General features: G+C 39.7%; 1 protein-coding gene across 12 annotated transcripts in view; it reads right to left on the minus strand.

Moving 5' to 3' along the window:
• LMO3 (LIM domain only 3) overlaps positions 1-24,368 on the minus strand; it is an 86,849-nt gene that overhangs the window by 57,713 nt on the left and 4,768 nt on the right. For 2 of the 12 annotated variants that reach the window (XM_065567690.1, XM_065567697.1), the window contains exons 2-3: positions 24,125-24,141; positions 12,543-12,756 (exon numbers count right to left, since the gene is read on the minus strand). In XM_065567690.1, the coding sequence (XP_065423762.1) occupies positions 12,543-12,748 (206 nt within the window). In that variant the 5' untranslated portion in view covers positions 12,749-12,756; positions 24,125-24,141. Of the gene's footprint in view, positions 1-12,542; positions 12,757-19,558; positions 19,750-20,674; positions 20,742-20,976; positions 21,458-22,458; positions 22,701-24,124 lie in introns of those variants that run through there. The other 10 variants (XM_065567674.1, XM_065567703.1, XM_065567710.1 and 7 more) reach the window with 9 other exon arrangements.

Consider the following 24,368-nt stretch of genomic DNA (forward strand, 5'->3'; position numbering starts at 1 on the left):
AAAATAGGAGTTGTATGTTTTTATTTGTAGAAAAAAAAAAGTTTTTATATAGCGCTTTTATCCAAAGAGGTTTACAATAGCTAGCTAATTGTACAAACAACATTTGGAAAGATCATTAAATGGAACACCAAGACCTTCAGCAGTTTTCAAGTGGTCTGCAGAAAAAAAAAAAAAAGTTTGAGAACCACTGAGCACAGCATCGCTGGCAGTCAGGTTAGTGCAGGGGCTGTTAAAAGTGCAGCGTCGACCACTAGAGCTCTGCTGAGAGAAGAGCATTAAGCCTGTACCAGTGGGTGCCCCTAGACTTGTTTCCATGTCTGGTTCCACTACTGGTGTAGTTGCAACAATGAAAGTTTAATGGAGCAGCACTGGTAAGGTTGTAGGACAGTCCTTTGAGGGCTGGCAGTCTATAGGGTTGGACCCTGAGTTCTTTGCCGATATGGGGTTTCTAGGCCTGCATCCAGACTCACAGCTGTGATTTTCTTGGAAATGAAACATGTCTGCTACCTCTCTTTCATTCCCCCACCCTGCCCAATTTTCCTTTTAGTGGAAAGGGAACACTTATTCTTGTATCAATAGACCTGTTGGATACTCCAGTAAAAGGAACTGCACCTGCTTCCTATGTAATTCTGACAGTGTGCTGCATTAATAATCCAAGCACTACCAAGTAAAGATTTGGTGGCAAGAACTTACTTTTCAAAAATACAACCCCTGCAGGATCATACTTACTGGGGAGGGGAAAGTAGACTTTAGAACAAAAAAAATGGAGGCAGTTAAAATGAAGAATCTGCCAAGGAATTTTTTAAAAAGCAAAGTGCGCGTCTGATAAAATAACCTTAGAGGCTTAAAAGCTGCTTTTTAAAAACACACAGGAAAAACAGTTATCATCTACACTAGGTGCAGTATCTGCTAAGATCGCAAGTCCACCTGTGTTAAAAAAGATACACAGCATATTTAGTTCAAGTTATTTTGCCAGACGCAGTAGGTTCCTATGAATGAATGACTGGTAACCTGCCAAACTACAGTAGATTTTACAAATAAACCAACTCCTGTAGAGATTTAAAAAACACCACACCCACACCACACACCCCTATCTTACATACAGAAGGTATATTTGGTTGGGTGGGGAGGGAGGGAAAAGTGGCAGATCAGGGAAAATATTCCTTTGGTAGAATAAAAAAAGGAATCATGAGCACTTTAAAGACATCTGAATTCTTTACTCCTTTAAAGCAATATAATTTTGTTCCTAGAGAGGAGAGAACTAGCCTAACACCACACAGGAGGTAAGAAAACAGGGTGGGGGCCAGGTACTGTTCTAGACATGGCAGGAAAGAGATCAGACAAGGTCATGCCTAGAGATGGAAGGTAACTGGGAGTCTCACATACGCACATCGATGCTCATATAAAAGGGTCTCAAAAGCATGAGACACCCATAGTTAAACATGTATTCAATTTTTTTTATTCACTGGGTGATTTTTTAATAGCAGTTCATTAAGAATTAGGATTAATTAGGTGAGGAGGAGCTAGAGGAAATGCTTATGGCAAATTTGGGACTATTGTCATAGACGTTAAAACAGCACATTTGTTGGGATGTTCATAGCATTTCCTGGTTTAGATTTCATGATTAAAAAAAATTCCTGTCTCTTGTAATTTTAAATTAATTCCCTTTGTGTTACCTACTATAAATATCTAATACCATATTGACGATTCTTTTTTGAATGACTGCCTCTGTAGAACACAGTGAAGCATTTGTATCTTCTTATGCTTTAACAAAAATCCCCAAAACGAAAACACTTCTGGGAGTCTTCAGCTGCTCGTCCAGTATCCTGGTATTTGACCATAATGAGGAAACAGGCACAGAAATTAAAGATGAGTGAGTATCAAAAGTGGAGCCCAAAGTTTCTGCCCTAGCTACTAGATCACAGTGCTTCTTGTTTTTAATTATTATTTTAAAATTCACCATGTAGCAGGCCTAAATTGCACAGAATTCATTTATTCTCAATACAGAATTTAATAGACAAGTCATTGGGGCATGATTTAAAAAAAAAAAAAGGGGGGGGGGAGGAGGTCTAAAGTTAGGCACTCCAGCCCATCTTTAATCAGCTGAAGAAGGTGCCTGATTTCAGAAAGACTGAGCACCGGCAGCCACAGTTGAAGTCAGTGAGGACTGCTGGGTGCTCAGCATTTTGAAAAGAAAAAAAAAAATCAGAACAGCTATTTAAAATCAGGACTTCTGAGCCTAACTTTAATCACCCATTTTTAAAACCTCTTGCCTTGGTTTTGAATCACTAGATGGATTCTGTTGATCAAATTATTTTTTTAAAGTGCCATACACATGGTGTGATCCTTTCCCCATACCCCCTGAAAGTGGGGGAAGGAGAAAGAGAGAAGGAATCTGAGTATAGAAGTCAGAAGTTTGAGTGACCTACAAGAGCCAAACAGTGTGAGGCTTGTGCTATTTCACCAGACTGCTCGGGCAGCAAGTTTGCAAATAGCCAGTAGCAGCCTTGTGGTCTTGAGCCTTTCATGAGCAAAAAAACCTTACCACCCTGTGGCTTGGGATGGTGGTTCTGCAATATATATTATGGTGAAATTAGAAGTAATAAAGTCAAGCATATGGTGTGTGTTTTCAGGACTGAGGCCAAAGGTTAGAGAAAAGGAACTTGTTTTTAATGTAACAGGTTAAACTAAATAATGTAACAAAGCATTTTACTATAAGGGTGTCTTGCAATAACTTTCACCTTTGTGTGTGTGTGTGTGTGTGTGTGTGTGTGTGTGTGTGTGTGTGTGTAACAATTCACATTTAGAAAGTGCTCTTTGCAGAAACTAGGGCTAAACATTTACCAATTAACCCCTCCCCCAACTCTGTAGAAAAATATATTTCCTCCACAAATTTGCAGTCAGGAAAGTTTTCACTAGGTGTTGTTTTTGTAGTTTGTTTTTTAGCCCTCTGGGTCAAAGGATCCAAGGTTATCATATATGGATATTAACAAGTGGTATATATATAGGACTTCTTTCTATACTAAGAATAGAGGTATAACGGTTCTGACTGTAACAGCCTAGGACATAAAGGGAGATGTATGGATAAGGAACAATCCTACACTGCAAGAGGGATAGAGGATACCCAACAGTAGACCTGAGTCAACAGTTAATTATTGCAATAGTGACTAGAAGTCCCCAACTGAGATCTATGCCTCACTGTACTACATACTAGACAGACATACCCTTCTAGAAGAGCTCAGAATTTACATTCAGTTAATATAATCCAATGAATATAATCTTTTCTCAAGAAAGATCTGCATTAGCAATAGTGATTTCCTCAATTACAGGTGTTATTCAAGAGTATTCAACAAGGCCGTGTTACTATTTTTAACTGCAGATTGATGCAAACATTTCTCTGCAAGTATTTGATACTTGCTATTTAAGCACTGCTATTTAGTAATCCTGTAATCTTGCAGGTAAGTTACAGGGTATGACTTTTGGATAAACACACAAGTACTTCTGATGCAAGAATTAGTGAGCCTGAATTGTGGATTCATACACATCTATACTCACCTCTGTGACTGAAATTTACTTTGAGCAAATATTAAAACTGGGCTGTATATATGCAAATGTTTACTTTCTATAAAGACAAAAAGGGACACACACACACACACAGGTAATAACTGAGTTCATTTAGGAGTTGGGGAAAAAGTCTGACAAAACTCTCGCTTAGTGTTTGCCTAGTTCAACCCAAATATCTTTTTCCTGTCTGACGTCTATGATTCATCTATTTCTATTGCAATGTGTGGACCATTTGGGAGGGAGGAACAAAAAACTACATGTTCTCCATGGCTTAATATAATTGATTAACCAGCAGCTGTTAGCAGATATCTAGGGTGAGAAATCTTATCTCCCATAATATCTCACACAAAGTCTAGTTTCAAAGGCTTGACCACAAAAACGTAATGCAAAAGTAATGGAGGTAAATTCAAAGTGACATTTGCAGTTTGGTTTTGTGTAGTTCGCTTCTAAATAGTACAACATACATCCTGTTACAGTATGTTTGGATACAAGGCTTGACATCCCTTATTTCTCACCTCTTCAAAATGTAAAAAGGAAGCTGCAATAAAATCCCTGATTTCTCTCCCCACAAGCAATTTTATCTTTAGATGTTGTGCAATTCTCACTTTCATCCAGTATGTGCTAACACAAGACATTATCATTTTTGCAAAAGAAAAGATGAAAAGCTTAAATTACAGTACTGCAGAATGCCACTTAACACAGAAACTGCAGGAGAATATCCTGCGGAATACCAATACAGGTCTGAACAGACTTCATTTTATGGGAGGTGATTTTCCCTAGTTAAGGCTTCTGTAACATGTTGTGTAGTTCGTTACTAAACAGAAACAAAGTCTAATTGTAACTCAAATAAAAAACCTCCCTCAGTTGTTAAATTTTGGCCACTTGTGCCTTCAGTCATGCAAGTGCAATTCTTATTCGAGCAAACGGTAGTTGAAGCTAGAGTTTGGTATAAGGCCAGGGCTGCACTACAGACATCAGTATTACGCCGTTGCTCAGGGGTGTGAAAAAGCCACATCCCGTAACGAGAATTATACCTACCTAATCCCGCGCTGTAAATGGGAGAGCTTCTCCCATTAACTTAGCTATGCCTCTCCCAGAGGTGGATTAACTACGCTGACGGGAGAAGCTCTCCCCTCTTCACTTAAAGCGCTACAGCAGCACAGCTGTATTGCTGTACATGAAGACAAACCCTTATGTATACATTCTCCATAGAATATTCTACCAAAGCATTTCAGCACGTGCTTAACTTTAAGCCCTTGAGCAGTCCCATTGATATCAAGGGGGCTACTCAAATATTTACACTTCAGTATATGTTTAAGTACTGTGGGGGATTGGTCCATATCTGAAACAGATTTTAAGGCTTGAAAGGACAACCACCACCACCACCTCACCTGCATAATACAGGCCACAGAATTTCACCATGTAATTCCTGCATCCAGTCCAGAACACATTCTTGTATCATAACAGGTTTTTAAACTAAGCATGAATGGCTTATGAGGTTTAAGTGGAAATCCTTTCATTTTGATAACAGAATGATCCATATTCTGTTGGATTTTGGTTGAAATATGGAGTTTACTTTTCAGTTACTTAAGTGAGTTTCGTTTGTGTCCTTGCTGTGGTGTGTGGTAAAGATGTGCCATTACTTTACTGCATTCCTAACCCTAAAGTATATTAAAGGATATATTTAACAACATTCTAAATATTCAAAAAAACTGCAGAATAAGCAGTGTAGGTAAATCCTAAATTTAGTTACTGTGGGCTGCATTTAATCCCATGTATGCCCTCCAGAACAGAACAAACATTTTTTCTGCCCAGTCAGGTATGTCTAACTACATTGTCCATCTTATACTCAAAAGATGACTTGGTGACGGAATCAATATCTATTCTTAAAGGAACAGTGTATTCCTAGGGATGTCTTAAGCTCTAATGTTTTGAAATAAATAGATGCATCATTTCCATGGCCACCTAAAAACAAAGAAAAGAAGGGACTCAAGAGACCAATGGCCCATGAATTTAGAATAATTTGGAGTCTCAGCCACAGAAGGATATAAGATAGCAGCAATACCAAAATGCCATGATTTATAACTGCTTAACTACAAGAAGATTTCTTGGCAATGGCTTCAGTCATTCAGTTCCTAACCGAACATTAGAATCAAAAATTCAATTCAAGTACTATGTTTGGGCCAGACAGACTAAGTTTGGGGATATCATTTAGATTTATTTAAAGGGCCTTCCATGTCACCATAAAGTCTCCACTGGGGAAAATAAGCTTTCAAAACACAAGGCATCTGGTAACAATATATGCCCTCATATTTTAGCATACCCATGACTGCTAAATGAAAACTGATAGCCTTTATCATTGAAAATATGCATTGTACATACATTAGATATTTTGGTTTCAAATGTGTGTGTCAAGGAATATTTTATTTTCAATGGGAAAAATACATGGTGTTTTCCTTTTTTAAAAAAAAATCCCTTTCTCTTGGGAAAAGTTAGAAGTTTTATTAAGCTTTTTGCTTTACTATCAAACAGCATTTATTTGATCTGCCATAAATTTTGCATAAAATGTATCTTGGATACCTTCGAAATTTACCTTGGAAATTCCTAGCTTGCTTATAACCTTTCTGGTGGCTTATATTTAATACTGAGAAACAAGCATATGTTAAAGTTGAAAAAAAAGGAAAGTATTAGTACATCTAAGTCACATTTGAAAGCTAGAAATTAAGCCATCTGTCACTGGTAAAAGATTCAGGAATTTATCTTCCCAAAAACAAAATCATGCTGTAGAGTATTTATAAAAATAATAAGTAAAATAAAAAAAATAAAAAAATCAGGAAAATTGCAAACAAATAAGATGGCTGGAAATTTGAATCTGGCTTAAAAAAACACCAACCACAACAGATTCCACACTGCACTGGCAGAAAAATAGTATTAAAATTTGTTATATGCAGATACTTTATGCTCAGGTATACAATTATGCTCCTGTATTTATTTTTGTAGACTACTATATTGTAAACCAGCACTTAGGGGGCATTGAAAGAATATACTATAAATCTGACACCAAAACATTGCTAAACTTAGGAAACTTGTGTTCTACCTATTCTCATAAAACATATCAGTCAATGTGCATTTAAGAGTAATTGCACCTACAGAAGCAACCTACTTAAATATAGCTAATACTTTATACATAGATGAAGATTACAGATATTGAAATTCACTTATGGAGGAGTCCTATAGAATTCAATAGGGAAAAAACAGAGGATGCTAGAGATATTAAAATAGAAGGATACAGAATAATCTCTTTATTGAATTGTACAGGATTTTAGAGAACAAAATCCTTTCTGTAGAATTTTTAAATTATCGTATAGAATTTGGTTTAGCATTGTACAGGCTAGCTTAAAATTATATAAAACTTGTTAAAATGTTATCAATTGACAAAAATCTTTGTAGTGCAATTATTTGCCACTAGGATATCATCAAATAGTAGTATCACAAAATGCTGCAGCAGTTTTCAAAATGCAGTGTACTTTTCACACGCAAGTTCTCCAGAAATGTCATGTCTGCTTTCAGCTCTCCTGAAATTCCTTGAGCACAGCCATAGGATTAATGAGATAGTTTAACAATGCACAAAATGGCTGGTTTTCAAGGAGCCTTATATGAGGGAGCATTTGTGCACTTGAAAATTAAACCCTGCATAAAACGTAGTGCTTTGAAATATGCCACTATTAAAAACTTTGCACATTTGAAGAAAAAAATTACTAGAGAAGAGTAGCAAACTTTGAGATTATGCTTTAGCGACTGTATTATAATATAGCATTTCCACGTATGTGACTAAACACTAATTATTAGAGTGTAATTGAATGTGCCATATTAAAAGCTAAAATGGATAAAATTACATACAACATCCTGCCTAGTTAGACCAATATATCAGAGAAGTATTACTAGTTATCAGTGTTTGATAGACAAACTATACAAGAGCAATGATAGACTGAAGTGTTCTGGAGATCTCACCACATGCTTTAGCAGTTAGTGGAAAAGTTGTTTCCTAGTGCAATTTTTATAGAATAACTTTTTTCAAGAAAAAGTTAACAGCACATATAATTAGTGTAGTTTTTATTAACACATGCATCTTACACACTAAAAATTCCTAACAAGCAGAAAGATGCAATGTCTGACAAATATCTTAAAAATCAGTATGTTGTTTTAGGGCACATTTCTGCAAACTTATTCATATGAATAGTCCTCTAGACTCCAGCAAGAACATTCAATTAAATAAAAAACTTTCCAGCATCAGGCCCTTAGTAAGGAAAAAAAAGTGAGCTCTTATGCTCCAATCCCGCAAACACACATCGATAGGTAAACTTGGAGTTCAGTGCGACTTAGTTCCTGCCCTGAATTAAGAAAGCTGATTAAGTATGGTACAGTTTAGAATACACTCCATACCCAACTACTCCTAGTGTTTTCCCTGGAAAAACATTTTTTTAAAATGTATTTTTGGAGGAGTTAATATCCTAGGTGTCTGCAGTTTTTTAAATGCAATTTGCACTATGCTAAGGGGGAGGGGGGGGGGGGGGGAGAGAAACCACACACCACACAGGAGCTATTAATCAGCACCAGACCACGACACATTTTAAAAGTGACTTCTCTTGAATTTCAACCAAAGTATTCTGTTATTTTGTATTTTTAAATAATTACCACCTTTGGAGTAAGGGCAACTGTACAGGCAAGACAATCAAACTCAAACAATTCATATCTTTGCAGCCATTTTTCCACAATCTAAATATTTTACAGATGCAATATCTTTATGATGTTTATGCCTGAACGCTTTACTTTCTGTAGTGTGCTTTCATTCTTTACAAGATCTGTGCCAACTTTTTTTTTTTTTTTTAAACTTGGTTTGTCTCTGAAGTCTTCAGCCAAAAGCAAAGGAAATAAAATACAATTCACCATCTTCCCTAACAAAAAGTAATCTAGTCATCTTTATAGCTGTTCATGATACTTTTAAAGTCCGCAGTAAATTCACAAGCTAAAATATCATTAAGCCTATAGGCAAAAAGGAAGAAATTTTAATGTTTTGTATTTCACTCTCCCACAAATATCCTACATAAAAAAAAGCCCACCCTAATATTTATTTTGTGAATCCTTCTCCTATGATCTGTTTGCTTGGCTAGAGAATTTTGCCTGGCAAAAGTAATAAACGTTCTAATTCAATTTCCATGTTGAGATGGATTTAAAAACAGAAACCATCTTCTTTGTGTTTACTAAGAGATATACACTCCAACATTTAGTGTCATGGAGCTGAGTTAAAACCAGAAACGGTGAAGATAATTTAGCTACGTGAATGCCTGCTCTTCAGTGAAATGCTGCCAAAATTAAATAGGAATGAAACAGCACTTTGTAGTCATTGGTCGCTCAGCAGGGTTTGCGTAGTTAAAAACCTAAGTGAAAAGGGTGATTGACCTACATTGCTACTAGCTTAGCACAGCTGTAGTTTCATATTTTCACTGCTTCGGAGGAAGCTCATTATTTAATGCAACTGAGTTACATTTAATTGTCAGCCTTTCATTTTACACTTTGGGCCAGATATTAGTCTCAGATGTGCGGCACACATTACCGTGCATCTAGAAATACCCACTGCGGCACATGTGGGCACAAGCAGAGTAGCAATCCTTAAGATAGGGCCACTCACGCTTTGCGTCTAAAATAAGGATGCTGCCCTGTGGTGCTAATGAACATGCAAAAAAGTCAAGTGAACAGACAGAGTACGCAAAAACCTTGCCACCCGAGAAGGGTAACAATGAGCAGTTTTCCATTTTAAAAGTTCTTTTTGTAAAAGTTCCCTGTGAGACATAACTAAAGCATATTTCATACAACTCATACCTGTGGTTTAAGTAAGTAATAACCTTCCAGTTAACAACCAGTCTGATATGTTAACAGCCCAAGGGCTGTTAACATAACAACTGGTCATTAACTGCCATAATGACAGATTTCAAAGAGAATATCACTCTTGATTCACTCTGTAAATGGACATGCTGCCAGTCAGAATGGAGTACAGATTGGGATAGGTCGATACATTAAGATGTCATTTCACATTTCTGGAGAAAAACTGTTTGTATTAATAGTACGTTCCATTTACTATAATTGGACGCAAAATATGAGAGTGAACCTAAATTCCTTAAATTAAGTCTTCACTTCTTAACCTAAGAGTGTGTGAGCAGGAGACAGAAGCCTGCAGGGAAACTATACTCTGCATCTCATTTTCATGGAAAGTTATTTCTAATACTGAGACCTTTCTTGATACAAATGAATTTCCTTCCTAGTTAACAGAATAGGGCTCATTCCTGCAGCACCCACCCCAACTGCCCCTCTAATTGATGTGAATTGTCCCTCTGAAGTCACTGGGACAACTCACGTGTAAGGATGAGGCCACCAATGGATCCTCTGGGGCATAGCTTGTTACATCTTACTACAGAGACGTCCCCTGCTTAGAAAGCAGAAGTAAAATTAGTTTAACATCATTAACTAGGAGAGTTAGTTTGAATAGAGTTCAGGAGTTCCAGAAATCCAAGGAGGTTATATAGTGCTAATCACAAGGATATCGAGGTGCTGATATTGAGAAACTACTACTTTTCAGAATGAATTTCTAAGTACACACACAAGATTTGAAGAAGGGTGAAAGACAGGAAGCCTCCCTGCAAACAACCTCCTTCCCCCAGTTTGATAATTGGACCATGTAAAGCAAACAGAGTGGCTCCATTATTGCTTATATAATTTCTGGAATGGCTGTCTTATTGAAAAACAATGAACAGAAAGAAATTGTTAAACTATTTTACTCTTTTAGTATCATTGAAGTCACATATCCTCTAGAGAGGAGCACATAAATTAATAGGAAACTACTACAATTTTATATGTGACTGACTAAAACTCAGTTTACAGTTAAAATAAAAAAATTGTAAGGATAGTTTGAAGCTGTAATCTAACCCTAATCTGTTCATTAGTACAAAGTAATTTATTCTTCATATTCATATCAAATAAGTTTTCATATTTTTGTAAACTATTTGCCTACAAAACTAGAGAAGAACTAGCTTCTTCATTAGCATTATAATGAAGATTACTTGTACAGGTTCACTGCATAAGTAAGTAATAAGGCAATGAGGAATAGGACTATCTGCAATTACCTTAAGTGCATCAGTTTGAAGTTTAGTGTAAATACAAAGTTTGAGTCTATGCACTTGCAAATATCACTACAGAATAAGCACCATGACTAGATTTTGATGACTCCACAGCCAGATGAGAAATATTTAAACCTGATTTATCTCCCGTTAGTTGTAGTTACACTAATCAGAAAAGCAAGTACTGTGTATAGATGATAAACTGACTTACACACAGGTTTCAAGTGTGGTTATATACAGACAAATGACTATGTAGAAACGGGGCCCCTTCCTACCGGCGTATTAGGTCAAACTGTCTTCAAGCTCAATCTACTGGAAAACCAAGTTTTCACTTGAGCTAACCGTGCAGAGCCCAAGCAGCCATTGAACAAGAAGCTGGGTTCTAGTCTGCACTACACAACAGATCGGTCTTGATCATTTTTTGCGGTTGATTTGAGAGGCACAGGGAACACATCTTTATTTCAAGATCCCAAATTTGCTTAACTCGCTGATAGCAAATACAAAGACACCAATATACCTGTAACTTCGTCAGGGCTTTTTCATGAGACTTTTTTCACTACTGCATAATCATTTGAAATAGAGGTGGGGGGTGGGGTGGGGAAAGATCTAATTTTCAAACTAATTTTTAAGAAGAGAAGCTAGATTGTCGCCAGGAAAGAGGGTGTTTTTTTTCTGCATTTTGAGACCACGGCCATGAGCATATGACTGACAGTTGTACATTAATTCCTTTAGATATTGTTTCCAGACATTTCAAGCAACTGTACCAATTTGTTGGGAAAAAAAAAAAAAAAAAACGACCTCACTAGGTACGTCACTGGCACCCTCACCACAAGAATCTCAGGGTCCAAACTCTATGGTGAGCTCCGCCACACCTGTACTACACTACCTTGCATTCAGTTCAGTGTTCTCGAACCTGTAATGGTGGGCTTCACAAGGAAAACCACACCACATTACGCAAGACTACGTTTGAAGTGCCTCAACTTGTATCACAGATCAGAGAGTGCATAACTGAATAGGAGGTACCAAGCAGAAGAGCTCACACCTGTGTTCTCCTCCCACAATCTGATCATCATTAAGGCAGGGAGATGTAATGAGGCCAGCCAGTTGAGTACCAGTCATCACCATTACAGTATTTTACATTAATTTGTGTTGCTACATTTTTCTGGGGTATGTGGCCATTTTAGACCTACCACCTAATCTATTTTAGGTCTTTTCTGCACAGTGGGGTAATGTGTTTTACCAGGGTGAGAGTTCTAACACACACTAACATATTGCACATTAATGGGTCCGTGTAGACTTTGCTGGGGTGCAATTAAGGGTCCCTCGTGCATGTCAACGTAGCACTGTTTTAAACAGCACTACATTAAAACACACCAGCACGGTCTAAGTGGACCAATTAATCTGCAACATATTAGTGTGCTTTAGAAACGTAGAACTCTGCACTTTTCTTATAAGAGGTAGAAAGGATTCCCCCAAGTTAGGGCAGAAGCACCGCAGAGTGAGAAAGCTACAATGCTTGCACTCCCCTCTCAATAGAAGGCTTCAGACTCCAGTGTTGTCAGGCTGACAGCTATACATTTTACACTGAACACTATACTTTAAGAAGGTACACAGTGGGTTACTTCAAGTCGAAGTATTTTCTCTATCATGGCATTTGTTTTATCTGTGCAGTACTTAAAATATAGTACTGGGCAAAGATTTGATAGCAGTCAGGTGTTTATTGTTCCAAGGTCTCTCACTGTGTAAGAAAGACTGAACAGGACTACAATGCTTACATACTAGACAACCATAACAACTCCCTCCTACCTCAAGTAGTCTCTGCGACAAAGGATAAGGTTGGCTTTGGTGTACAAGGTGGAGCCCACCTCCCCCAATCGACAGTCACAGCAAGCACACTTCAGGCAGTCCTCATGCCAATATTTGTCCAGGGCTTTTAGAAGATATCTGTCCTTGATCTTACGGTTGCAGCCAGCACAACCTTTCGGCTTGGTGTCTGGCTGGACTGAGAGCATTTGTATACCTGAAATAAAACAAATGAGACAGAAGAATGAGATCAACAGTCTCCCCTTCACAGATGTGAATTTTTCTTCCTAATGCATAAAGAGACAGCTCTTTAGACAAAGTGCAAGATCTAAATAGTTAATATCACATTGACAATAGCATTAAGATTCATTTAATCTAACTGGTTAGTGCTGATCTCTGCTAGGTTCCTTACCTTCTCCCCAACATCCCTGCCTTCTCAGTCACTTGGCAAAAATTGCTATATAATGGGTTAAAAACAAAACCAAAAAAACAACCCAATTTCATATAAAATGTCAAATTTTTTAATGGCCAGAAATTTGAACAAATCTGAGGAAGAGTTGAATCAGAAGCCAAAAAAATATTCTGAATTTGATCATATTTAGTACTAGGCACATCCAAAGGATTCACAAATATTATGCACAAAAGTGTTCCCAATTTTATAGGTGGGAAAATTGAAGCAATTAGGAGGTACAAGTTGAGTTTTTTCCAGAGTGCTCAACATTTGGGGCTAGATCTCTGGGTGCTCAGTTCCCATTTAGGCACCTAAAGAAAGTGACCAGATAGTGAAAAGTAGGAGGTGCTGAGAATCTCTCTCTGTGAGCACTTTTCATCCAGACTAAATAGCATCAAAGCTTTACTGGCCCTAAAATGACCTGCACAAGGTCAGTGATTCACTGGCAAGCAGACCAACAGAATCCACTTCTCCTGATTCCCCAGCTCTGGCCAGTACACAGTGCTATAGAACAAGACCATTTTATGAACTAACTCCTGCTATAACAAACATTCCTGAAGAGATGTAAATGGAAATATTATAGCTTTAGATAAAACAGTAAATGCCACTTATAAATGAGATGTTGAGTGGCTGACATCTACTTGTAAGGAGGGGGAATAGATAGCTACAAGAACTGGAAATGATGATACTATGGGCTTGTCTACACTTATCGGGGGATCAATGTGCGGCGATTGATGCATCGGCAGTCGATTTAGCAGGTCTAGTGAAGGCCCGCTAAAAATCGACTGCAGATCGCTGTCCCGTTGACTCCTGAACTGCACCTGAATGAGACGTGCAAGGGGAGTCGACGGGAGAGCATCTCCTGTTGACATAGCATAGTGTGGACCCTGCAGTAAGTAGAGTTCAGTACATCAATATGTTATTCATGTAGCTGAAGTTGCATAACTTAGATCAATCTCCGCCCATAGTGTAGACAAGGCCTTAGTTGCTGTATCACCAAGGACACAATCAGGAGTAGGGCCCGATTGCACTAGTTTTAACAGTGCACAGGGTAAAAAAAACACATCTGCCCCCAAAGATCTTGAAAATGAATGTCTCTAGGTTACTAGTTTGAATCCCCACCCCAGATCGGCATAGTTATCAGACTTATCCTTTAAAATCCAAGCATGTCTCTCCCCTGCCCCCAGCATCTCAAAGTCCTCCCATTTTAAACGTCTAACAGGGCTACATTATTGCTCCTTGCATTACAGCAGACAGGCAGCAGAGAAAGAGCAAGAGAGAGCATGCACCACACACACTGACTCATTACTATATTTTTTCCAGGGTTTCAAGCCAAGCCTGTACGTTTATCTATTTTTAATAAGAGTGCACCCAATTATAAATATTACAATCAGTTTCTCACAGCCAAATGTGAAAGATCTGAGCAATACAATAATGAACCCCAACCCAGAAACAAGTGTTACTACCCACACTCATTGCTCTCCCTCCTCAGGCAGAGGTTGGGAAAATACTAGAGCTCTGCTCCATGCCTTGAAGGTCAGATGTGGGCTCTGTGAGAGCAATGAAGGAAAGCAGCATCCAGAGTTATGGACTCTTCACCAAGGATGCCCTACCACCTACTGTTATAAAAGCTGGGGACTGCAAGATTTAGCTTATCAGATGATCTCAACTGTTGTGGTAACATACCAGGAGGCAGAAGCAGTCTGAGGTAGCTATAATCTCTTACCTAGCTCAGGTTAAGTGAACACAAGCCAACAGGAAGCCAGTGTAGACTTTGAAACACTGTTATATTATACCTTTATGGCTGTCACCATTAAGACAAGCTGCTGCATTCTGCGCCAGCTGTAGTTTCCAAGTGTAGTTGCAAGGAGAACACACGGTTACTGCAGTCTGCATAGATTCTAGATCCCATTAAGAGGCTTTTTTGGGGGGGCCAGAGGGAGTAACTTAAGTTTTACCTCAGCAGCTTTGTGGTCACTGAAGTTAGAATAGTAATCCCGACTCGCACTGTGGCATTCCCCTAGTATAGTCCCATTCCCCCACCATCTATTAGTCATTTGTTAGATTAACATTTCATTACATGGAAAATACTTAGTATGTAACCCAAAATACAACAGTGCTAATTTGAGATGTCAACAGCTCAAATACTGAACAATTTTATTTTTCTCTCTCTATGTGTACTGCGCCCCCCCAGCACTGTAGCATCTCTCAATTAATTGATCCTCACGGCTCCCAGTAGAGATATGGGCATAATCCCCATTTTACATATGGGGAACCAAGGCACAGATTAAGTGACTTCCCCAAGGTCACATGGGAAGCACACAGCAGAGCCAGAAAAAAAAAAAATCAGATCACCCATGTCATAGGCCAGTGCCTTAAGCACTTTCTATAGCACCTTACACCATGCTCCTCCACCCACAAGCAGCATGCATAGAGCACCACTTAAATATAGCCATGAATGGGGGGATAAGGGCAGCAGTCAAATAGCACACAGCAGAACACCTTTGAAGAACTTTTGTCAAGAACACTAGAGAAAAAACTTTATGGAAAAATCCCACTGGATATTTAATACCCACTCAGAGTAAAGAGAAACCTCAGCATTTAACGTTTCCTCTGAAATAAGCATTTGTTAAATATCAGTGCCATTCATGGCTTTGCACAAGGCAGTCTCCAAACCACATACACAATATAAACCAATAAAAAAAGACTGATGAATAGCAAGCCTAAATTACTTGGAATTTGGTTTAAAAAGTTCAGAAGGATGAAGGACTGTACTAGGACTAGAAACTTTAGCTTGAGGGAATCCAGGTTAAACAAGGAGCGAAGATAGCTAAGGGCTTTAAAAAAAATATATAGATCTTAAATGTAAAAATTTTCACTTGATAGGTAACCATGGTAGAGAATCCAGGCTGGCAGTCTCTGATCCTAATTGATCAAACCAGCGAGCAAAATGTCCTTTTGCAGTCTGAAGTGAACAAGCTGCAAGAACCGATGCAAGGCTCAAAAATCTGAGCGCATTAAAATAATTAAACCTCATGATTCCCCAAAAAGTTGTCTGAGGTCATCATGTTATAAATAAGGGTTTGGCCTGCAGTGTCTTCCAACTGGAAGAGTACATAGAAAATGTGATGCAAAAGTAAGGACATGGTCAAAGGCCACGTCAAGATTTGTAACTGTATTCACAGCTCCCTTCTCACGTCTCTGCCTCAGTGATTTGGGAGAGCGTCCTCATGCCCCAACCCACCGACCCCACCTGTTTTCTTGGGATGGAGGTAAAGGTGGCTCAGATGCATCCAACTGGCAATATCTATCTTCTCATGAGGGACAACACTTGTAGGGTCCATTGGTGGAAGGAGAGATTTTTCACATCAGCTGCATTAGATTGAAGCCTCATCCTTTTGGTGAAAATTCGTCCAATGCAACTGACTTTTAACATCACTTGGAAATAAATGTCAAGCATTTTAGTAATTTTTTTTCTAAAACTCCTCCTTAGGGCCTGACCTGTCTGTCACTCTTCCCCCCCCCCCTCCAAAAAAAGTGCTTGGTAGACTCTTGGGATACTCCCCCCCCCCCCTTCTAAATCCTGGACAATTTCTGTCCCCTCATTTCTAGAGCAGAGTTTCCATTTTTTTTTTCCTGTTGTGTGGGTCACATTAATACAGACACTGTCATGGATAAGCTCTCGCCCATTAAGGATCTCATACGATCCCTATGGCAACTACAGCAATTGCTTACATGGAAAGTGATCAATTAAATTATGTCCAAAAATATATTAGTCTGAAATAAAGAGTGCCAGCATCTTACAGTCAGCCAGCTCGTCATGGACCACTGTCTGGATCCTTCTGTTCTAAGGAACAACTGCAGGACCCCCTGCGGGTACAGTCACCACCCAAACACTCTGTTTGACTGGTTGTTGCTGAGGGGTGTACATTACTTCCGCCAGTTCTAGGGCACAAGCTACCATGATCAGCCTTTCCAAAACACACTCAACTCACTGAGTTGAGCACCTGATCTGTAAAATTAAACCAAGGTTTCCCTACTCGGCAGTGCAGAGTACTACCCATTATCTATCACAGATCAAAATTATTGACCCTAGTTTGCCACTCTCAAATTAACATTTCTTAATAGTCCCGATATACTATCAAGGATTCCGCCCCCCCCAGCAGATAGCAGCTTTGTAGGTTGAAGAAATTTTCCTAGACACCATCTTCTACCCTTTGAACTCCCGGGGAAAGGTAAGAAGATTTCTATCTTCTGATTTACCGATTCTTGGACTTTACCCTAGTCTCCCATAACCAAATCCTTCAAAATGATTCATTCCCATTCTTTTTATTTGGAATGTATTGTGAAATGGCTGTCAATTTGTGGATATGAACTCCACAAAGGAGACGAGTGGAGAGGGGGAAAAACAGGCTTCTGAAAATAGAGTATACAGCAAAGAATAGATAAATAAAATCAGATCTCACTCCAACTGTATAACCATTACTCACCCTCAATTTGAGGGAAACAAGTATTTGGTGAAACTGGACAGTGGAGTATTTGCAATGCGGACCTAACATTTGCAATGAAGATCAGTGCCCGCATTGTGGAAGGTGCAGGACAGAACATACTGTTCTTCCCTACAGAATTGATATTTAGTCTTAAACTAAAGTATCAGTCAGAGGCTAAGCATGTGACTTTTCCATGCTTATTCTTCACTGGCTCATTTGAACACTTAGGGCTAAATTTTGCCCTTGGTTAGTCACAGCTCCTACCAATATCAATGGGCTATACCTCACAAAGGGCCAAGTTATGCCTGTGTTTTAAAAAGACTAGTTTAGATAACTTGTTTAAATAATTTAAGATTAAATAATTTTCAAACAAAATACACAAAACCAACAAAAAAGAGTTAAAGATTCTGGGGAGGAGAAACCCAAAACATTTTTCAGCATAGCTGCCGCCTAGCTTGACGAGGTTTCCGTCATATACAGGGTTTACAGTTTGGTTCAATGACTTAGCACCCCCACTATTCAAACCGTTCCAGCGCCCCTGCTTTTCAGATGCCCCAGATGCTTGTAGTCAGACCCTTACAAAGCAGCCAACAGCTTCTCTCCCAACCATTCAGGACAAAAGAAGATACACCAGTGTTAAAGAAGTTAAGTGTTCATAAACGGAGATACATTTCATAAACTTGCTTACAGCACATGAGGAGTCATAACTAGTTTGAGATTGGCATATGAATTGTTCTGTGGAAAATTCTTATTGCCTCCGAGACCCTGCTATTCCGAGTTATTTGACAGGTTAAGGGAAATCATAATTAAAAAGAGAGACAAATAATAGCCTGTGCAGTGTGGTGCGCAGAAATAAGTAGAACCATTTCATTTAAACTCTGGTGAGCTTTTAATTGCCTGGATTGCATTGTGAACCAGCCTAACGGTTGATTGCTTCCATTATGCTCTCTTGTTCCGTGCCATTCATCCGCACAGGCTCAGCTTCTGTAGTTAACACAACAAAGTAACCGCAACTCCATAACACCCAGGTTTTTTTTTTTTTTTAAATGAAAAAAAGTAAGGTTTTTGCGTACTGTGAATGTAGATTCTTGTGTGTACTTTTGAGCTAATTTTGCTATAGTAAACAAAACTTCACCCCCGCTTCTAAAGACATGTATGAATCAGTTTTTTTTTTTTTTAAAAAAGGGTGAAAGCTGGAAGGGGGGCAGTGGGCCGAAGAAGAGGGGAGGTTAGATGGATGCTAAAATAGGAATGCAGTCCCACAGCTGGGAGCACTGACACAGATTAAAGAATTTGGCCAACATGGCCATTCGATTGCCAGGAGACACCAAACAAAAGATTCCCCCCCTCCCCTTTTGAAAGCTAGATTGGGCCTAAAAGGTTGTTTCTCTCTCTTCATTGGCCCAGAGCATCCCAGCAGGCTGTAGCCCCCTAAGGGACAACAATGCAAATACATGTCCCCCTGATCTCAGGGACTGGAACTGCTTCTTAACTGTGTTCCTACCCTTACACCCCTCCCCCCCCCCCTTTTTTTTGGAGCAATGATGCTGGGAACCAATTTGATTCCCTTTTTCTCCAATGCAGCTGCAAGGCTCAGAGATACTGACATTTTTCCACTCTTATCAGTTTAATTACAGTTACCATGGCAGCAAAGTGCTAGTGCTTGGCAAAGGCCAACAAGAGATTTGCAAGACTGAGTTCAATTTTGATGCAGCTCACATGCAAAATAAAAAAAAAAAATAAGAAACATACATACACTCTACAACAAAGGATCCCTTTTGGAGTTAGACGCTCAAGCCTTTTGTGCTAATTCCTTTTCAAACCACACAGGGATGGGGCAAGGGGTTGCAAGAGAATGTACAATATTTGTTGCACCTAGCAAGATTAATTGGCTTAGGCAGCAGTCCTACAAAACTGTCCAAGGAGGCAATATTTCAGATCTCTTTAGAACACACACACACACACACACACACACGCTACAGCAACATATTTAGAAAGAGAAATCAGCCTTTTTAACACTCCCAGAGTGTGCACGGTTGTTGCTAAATGCAAACTAAGACACGAGATCGAAACCTTACCAAAACTTTTCTCCTTTTTCTGCATGAGTTGACTTAAGAGTGCCTAGATAGCGCCTTCTCACTGAGCACCAAATCCCAGCCAAAGTAGCAAGTGTTTCCCCAGTTTGGGTCAATCGAGGAGCCCTATGCGCTGCAGCCAGACACACACCAGACAGCCGAAGCTGGGCTATTGTGCACTTTGGAGACGGGGGTGGGGAGGAGGTGGGGGTTAGGGGACTGGTGGAACAAACACAAGCCAAGCCACTTGCAATGTAGCGGTGTGCAAAATGATGGCGAATGACAAAACCACATGCTTCCCTAACTCTGCCCGTAATCCTATAATCCCAGCGGTCTCTTTTAGCTTCGTGGTAACAAATGGATTTGATTAAACTGTCACATGCAGCGTTAGCCTACCATATCATGTTCAATATGAAAAAGATCATAAATAGATCTAGTATTTCATAACACCAATCTGGCTACCCCTCCCGCCCCCCATACATACCCCATGTAAAAAATATACTGCATCAGCCTGATTCCCAGTATATTACCCCCTGTGTATTTGGCATTTCACTATCCCCTCCTCTCACCCCATTTGCTTTGCCTTACAAGCAAGCAAAAACACAAACAAACATCCATTTGTGGCAATGGAGGAGTGCTAATTGCTGGACCCCATCTAAGGGGTTCAAAATAACAACAGAGCCAGTTACAAATTAAACTGTTATAAAGGGAGGTGCTGAGATTAAAGCGGGGGGGGGGGGGGGGAAGAGACCATCCACCTGCTCCCCTGGTAATTGAGAATACATTTCGAGACGCTCTGGAAGGAAAAATAATGTGGAAATTGCTGCAGTTTCATTGTTAACTTTGACTGCTGTTTCTCCAGACATTCAGCTGCGCGGGTCTCGCTCAGCATCCTCCGATTGCATGTATTTCATGTCTCATCATTAAAATAATGAAGCCTCACATGATTTAAACAAAACAGTCTCGGCAGAGCTGCAGCTTGAGTGAAAGTTGCAGTGCAGAGACGAGTGAGTATGTGTGTGTTGCAGCCCCAGCTTATGACTCATTAAGAGAGAGAGAGAGAGAGATGCGCGCACACATAAATGACCCAAAGCTTGTGTATACAGTTGCCTCACTTACCTTCTCAATTAAGCGATACAGGGGGAGGCAGTTCAATAAGCACAGTGGCTGCTTTGTAGCTTTTCTCCTTGGGAAAGGTCAAAAAGAAGCATTGTTTGGGGGGAAAATATAGGGATGAGAGGGAGAGATTGGGGGGGGGGAGGGAAGAGGAGAGAGCTCGCTATTCTTTTAAGTTTAAAATAATGAGGTCCTCAAGGATCCGCCAAGTAATTGTGTTGACCGCATCCGAGCTACAGGTGTCCTCCTTTTAGTATCTTGCAATCCAAGGCTGTCTCTCGCCGTCCTGGCTGAAGACAACTTACCTAAAAGCAGCGTGTGAGGAGCCGCGTTGAATGAAGTCAGGGCTTTATCAGCTGCAAAATGCAATCCCTTACCAGTCAGACATAATACAGCAAAAGAAAAGGTCACTCGGTTATTACGGAGACAGCAGAGCCCAAAGCAGCTCTCGTGGAAGACCACAGAGAAAGCAGCTCCCTTCCGATTTAAGGCTATTTACCTCTCTTCCCCCACCACACACACACACACACACACACCCCTTCCTCTTTCTCCCCCCTCCCGTTCTGCAGCTCACTCAAGTACAGCCGCCCTCGGAAAGTGCAAAGCAGCCAGGAGACAGATTGGGCTTTGTTGGTAATTTCCCATGGTGAAAATTTACAAGCCTGAGAGTGCAGTCAGCAAAACCACATGCATATGCTAGACACAAACACCAGGGACAACCTCACACACAAAAAGTGACCTCTACAGAAGCCATTCAGCATCAGCCTCCCCAGCCTTCCAGAAACAGACTCAGGGAAAGAGAGGGAGCATGCACCTCCCACCCCCCAAAAAAGTTGCCCAGGCAAAACAGGAGGGGAGGGGGGAGACAAGATATTCATCTCTCTGGCGCTATTAATTAATCCCAGGAAAGACCCCTAAAGTGAACGTGAAAATCGATTCAATACTAACTCTCCCCTGCCAAAATGGGATTTTCAGAACTGCCTGAGAACTCCAGTGTTTCAGTTCCTTCCTCAGCTGGTCCCTAACTTCCAAACACATCCCCCAACTCCCAATCAGACCTGCCAAGGGGGTCGATCTACCACGTACTCACACTGGGCACCGCTTGGCATATGCCACTTTAAATTATTGTTTTAACTGACTGCCCACGTCTCAGGATAATCCCCCAGTGAACTCGTTTCTCTGTATGGGATGCCCAGCCCATAATCTAATGCGACTCTATGCTGAAAGGGTGGAGGGACAGAATCAAATGTTTAAATCTACTTGACCAGAAGACAGACCAAAAATATAAATATATATAATAGGTAAGGCATACTTGCTAATCAGCTTTGTAACCGTGACTGAACGTTTCTTGGCTTTCTATCATAAAAGATGTTGAGCCTAGTCTACTGTAAATAAAGTAAAAAAAAAAAAAAGAAAAATCCACAGCATCTTCCTTTAAGAGCCATCTGCACTTGGAGAAAGACCAGATTAAGAATTTGTGAAGCCAGTTTTCAGACTTCAAAGTGATTCTCTGTTGTCTGCTATTAGGAGCACCACACTAGATTTCCACAAAGCTTTGAAAGATGTCAGCTTACAACATACCCTAAATTTGAATGACACTCATATTATGGAAGTCTTTCGAGCCCCAAGATTTAAAAGCATTGAAGTACTCTGCCACCATCCCCTCCCCCCATATAATCCAGCAGTTCTAATAATAATAATAATCATAATAAAAGTCAAATCAACCTAGTAAATGCACACGCTTGGGGGGGGGGGGGAGGGGCGGCACACTTAGATAACTTCAGTACCTGTGAGTATTCCTGATTCTGTTGCCCTCCTCTCTCTAAATGGGATGGGACAAAACTCAGCCACAACCAACCTGAGCAAGCTCCCGAAAAGCACAATCAGAGGCAGCAGATAAATAAAAGCCCCTTCTGTTGATATGATCTGCAAACAGAGAAAAGCAAGACTCGCCAGAAACCTGCCTTTCTCGTGCACGCACCCATAGGCTCAGCGAGCAGACGCACTTCCCTGTGTTTATAGACTACTTCTGCTACCACACCACTCTGAAAATACAGCAGTGTGAGTGTGTCTCTCGCTCGCTCGCAGCCAATGCACTCCGAGAAGAAGAGAGGGAGGGAGAAGTTGTGTGGAGAAAAGGGAGAAATAAAATCAAAACAAATGGTACAGCTAATGAGGACAATTAAATTAATTATGTTCAAGGAGATGAGATTTTTTTCCCCCTCCAACTGTATGATCTGTTACCCCTCGCTGGCAACTGCTGCTCTGTAATTCATGGCAACTGATTAGTGCATCTATGCAAATCTTTGTTTAAATCATTCAACTAATTAAATGATGGGATTATTCCTCTGCCTACGGTGACATCATTCGCAGTAATTAGTACTCTATTTGGACTGTGGCAATAAGATACCCGATGTCAACACCAACCTGCAGAGACATTAACCACGTTGTCACTTTTTGTGTGTGCGCGCAAGGGACAAACACCCAGATCTAATTGCATCTTTCCAGCCCTCTCCCCCCCCCCCCCCAAGATTTTTTTCTTAAAAAAAAATAGTGAATAATATGCCAAACCACATGTGTAAAGGAATAAAATGGAATAGTTAACATTCAGCTCCATGCCATTCATTTCCCCCTAAAATGTAATGATAATTAGATGGGTCATAAAATGCTCTTCTTTTCATTATGACTGATGAAATGCATTAAAGCTGACAGGGTATTACCTGACAGTAATTAGGTTTTGTCATGAATTAAATTATTTGAAAGCAGGCTATCTCCCCAATCATGCAATTTACAGCAAGATTTTTTTTAATCTGTGCTACAGAAGAGAGAAAGAGATAGAAAATAGCAGTTTCTCTTCATAATCATATGAATTATTCACAAAAAAAAGTCATCAGAAAAAAATCGTGCAGATGAAGAGGCTTCCCACTTAATGTACTGCACAGATGTGATCATCAGCGGTTGCCGACAATGAAATATACAAGTGCACACAAAAGTGATCTGGTGAACAAGAGGTGGAATTTAATCATCTTCTCCTGACACTTTCGCGAAAAACACCATTAACCCTCGGCTAACTCCCCTGTTTTTCCCCTGCCCACCCCCAGCTAACACCACACACAAAAAGTGAAAAGAAGAGAAATTGTGGTTTTGTTTACTCAGCCAACCTAAAGGTTGGTTCCAGGCAGCCAAGCAATTTCTTCATTTCCAAAGTGTAAACTATCCAGTTTAATTACAGATTCCTAGAAAAATCTTTGCTAAAGGATTGCTGTAAAGACTTAGGGTGTTGGGTTTTTTTTTTGGTCCGATTGCCCTTTCCTTGAGCCACTGTTTCAGCAAGTCATAATACTTTCCATTTTGTATAAAATAATACGTATTTTTTTTTAAATAAAGCTTTCTGCAGTATTCTTACTCCAGCATCTTTAAGGGACGGGGAGGGGGAAGAAATGAATAACTTACCTTTAGGCTAAAGAAACCTTCCACGGGAAAAATAAATAGAAACAAAAATTGAGGTTCTCAGCTCACTCTCTTTTAAAGACACTTCACAGTTTGAGATTTCCCCCCGTTCAATAATTTAAGTAAATATTTCTGTATAGTCCCAAAGATGCAGCTGTGGTGCAGTCTTACTGTGCAGCAAAATATATAGAATAAAAAAATCCAATAATTTGATTTTTGTAAAGTTCAATTTTTTAAAAAATAAAAA

This window comes from Chrysemys picta, chromosome 1 (assembly GCF_011386835.1).
Source record: "Chrysemys picta bellii isolate R12L10 chromosome 1, ASM1138683v2, whole genome shotgun sequence".
Classification (NCBI taxonomy): Eukaryota; Metazoa; Chordata; order Testudines; family Emydidae; genus Chrysemys; species Chrysemys picta.